The following is a 2813-nucleotide window of genomic DNA, read 5'->3' on the forward strand; positions in this document are numbered from 1 at the left end:
GCTGTCTTTTGTCTCTATTTTTAATCCGCAGCCCTTCGCTCAGGCATGGTGAACGGTTATCGGTAACGCGGGCGTTACCGCAACATCTTGGCACTCCAGAGAGGCAGGGGAATGCTTTACAATCATCTTTTTCCCTTTTTTGCTGTGGGGTCCCCAAAATCACACAGAATACAATGGAGATGTTCCTGTTGTAGAAAGTGACCCTGGACATTCCATCTCCAAGACGGCTGCTGTCAAGAAGGAGAGACCTTGCTAAGGGGTTTGTCTGTGGCCAGTGGTTGATGTCAGCCTGAAGAAAGTTTCTCAGAGGATTGTAACAGTCCAGAGGCCCTTTTGGGAAGAAGAGGCTACTTCAATAAATGGAGTGGAACAAAGAAAATTCAAGCCCTTCAGTCATATCAACAATGCTGGACCACACAAAACCGTGCTGGTACTGGGATAAGAAGGACTTGGTACATACACCCTCACAACTTGAAGGACTTGATTCAGCCACTGAGGTCCGGTACCATAAAGAGGGGGCTCGCTTCATCTTTGACATGGGTAACCATTTGGGGTTACACTATGACACCTTGGCTACTGGAATCATTTATTTTCATCGATTCTATATGTTTCATTCCTTCAAGCAATATTCACGATATGTTACAGGAGCTTGCTGTCTCTTTCTGGCTGGGAAAGTAGAGGAGACACCAAAGAGATGTAAAGATATCATCAAAACGGCTCGCAGTTTATTAAATGATGTCCAGGTCAGTCAGTTTGGAGATGACCCAAAGGAAGAAGTTCTGGTGCTGGAGAGGATCTTACTGCAGACCATAAAGTTTGATCTACAAGTAGAGCACCCATACCAGTTCCTACTCAGGTACGCAAAACAGCTCAAGGGTGATAAAAAGAAAATTCAAAGGTTGATTCAAATGGCATGGACATTTGTAAATGACAGTCTCTGTACCACCCTGTCACTGCAGTGGGAGCCCGAGATCAGAGCTGTAGCGGAATGTATCTCGCGGGACGCTTTCAAAAATTTAAAATCCAAGAGTGGACCTCCAGACCCATGTCCAGGAGATGGTGGGAACAGTTTGTTGAAGATGTCACTGTAGATGTTCTGGAAGACATCTGTCACCAAATCCTGGATCTTTACCGGAAAGAGAAACAACACACCCCTCATGCCCCGCAGCAGCCCCCAGCTCTTCAGCCTGCATCCCAAGTGGCACAGCTACCACAGTCTTGGCCATCTCCAGGTTCTGAAGCAGCAGAGCTTCAGCAGCAGCCCAAGACACCATCTCCAAGACAGCCCAAATGCACAGCCATGGCGATTTCTCCAGAGGAAGAGAACGAAGCCACAAAACCACCACTTAAGATTCCCAAACTTGAGACCATTCACCCACCATTGCCTCTAGAGCACCCACCTGCAGCCTGGAAGCCTCTTCTCCCTCCTGCCTTAGAGGAGGCTGCAGCAACTGGTCCAGGGGAAGCAAGGGAGCCCCCCAAAGTCCAGATTCCTCCTCCAGCCCACCCAGCTCCTGTGCACCAGCCCCCACCATTGCCACATCGTCCTCCACCCCCGCCGCCCTCCAGCTACATGACTGGGATGTCTCCCACCAGTTCCTACATGTCAGGAGAGGGCTTCCAGAGCCTGCAATCCATGATGCAGACCAAGGGTCCCTCCTATGGTGCCCTGTACCCAGCCTATGGCCCACCTGCTCACATTCCCTACCACCCCCATATCTACCCCCCCAACCCACCTCCACCTCCTGTTCCTCTACCTCCAGCTTCCTTCCCCCCATCTACCCTTCTTACCCCTACCCCAGGACACCCCCACCTCCACGCCTGCCCCCTACTCATGTAGACCCTCCTCACCCTCCTCCAGGTTTGGGTTTGCCACCACCCAGCCATCTGGCTCCAGCTCTTCCCCCTGGTGGACAACATCCTATCCCCCCCCCCCCCCCCCCCGCATGCCACCTCTTGGGGGCCAAGCATGGGCAACCTGGATGAGATAACAGGACACCTTTTCCCTTTTTGTTTGATTTGTTCATTTGTTTTAAGCCTGGTATACGATGATACATATTAATCAACAATGTAAAAGACTGTACTTTCAAGGATCATTAATTTCATTACTTTGAGAAGGTTGGCTGGATATGGAGAGGACTAGAGAGCATGAGGAGGAGGCTCACATCCTCTGCTGAGCATACAGTTGCCTTTTGCTCTCACCTCACTGGAGTAGGTTCCTGTTCTACCTATGACCTTGAAGTACCAACTCCTGGGGCGTGACATCAGGGCTACTCTAAAGACCTGAGAGGCATGTATGCTGGGTCTATTCTCTCCCTCCTGGGCTTGGATGATGCTGAAGGATGTTGAAATCACAGCCTTCCAGGACCCTGTGATGATTTGCCTATTTTGTTTAGTGAGTTGTCTTGTCCAATTTATGTCCTAATAAATTCATTATACTTCTTAAGCAGACTCCCTTGGATTTCTCACTGTTTCTGGCTCCCACTGGGGATTAGGAATTGCTCCTAAAAAATACAAAGAGGAGGTTCTGTTAATTATTTAGGATTATAAAAAATTATTTAGGGTTATAAGATAGATCTACAAAAAATTAGACCTCAAAAGATACAACTCAGGAGAGATCAACTGCAGACTCTTAATGATTTTCAAAGATTGTTAGGATGAATTTCCAATTTACAGACTATTATTGGAATACCTAAAAATGTACTAGAAAATTTGGCCAATACCCTAAAAGGGGTCAAGGACTTAAATAGTCCAAGAGAATTATCAGCTGAAGCTGATATGGGATTGGTTCCTGTAGAAAAGAAAATACAAGA

The 2813-nt window shown here is 47.8% G+C and overlaps 1 protein-coding gene across 1 annotated transcript; it reads left to right on the plus strand.

The window, feature by feature from the left end:
• Window positions 1–359: 359 nt before the first annotated feature.
• LOC114701724 (cyclin-K-like) lies at window positions 360–1991 on the plus strand. The gene is given in 4 exon segments (XM_037209340.1): window positions 360–984; window positions 987–1802; window positions 1805–1930; window positions 1933–1991. Coding segments are annotated over 4 exon segments (1626 nt in total).
• Window positions 1992–2813: the final 822 nt, after the last annotated feature.

This window comes from Peromyscus leucopus, chromosome 10 (genome assembly GCF_004664715.2).
Source record: "Peromyscus leucopus breed LL Stock chromosome 10, UCI_PerLeu_2.1, whole genome shotgun sequence".
NCBI lineage: Eukaryota > Metazoa > Chordata > Mammalia > Rodentia > Cricetidae > Peromyscus > Peromyscus leucopus.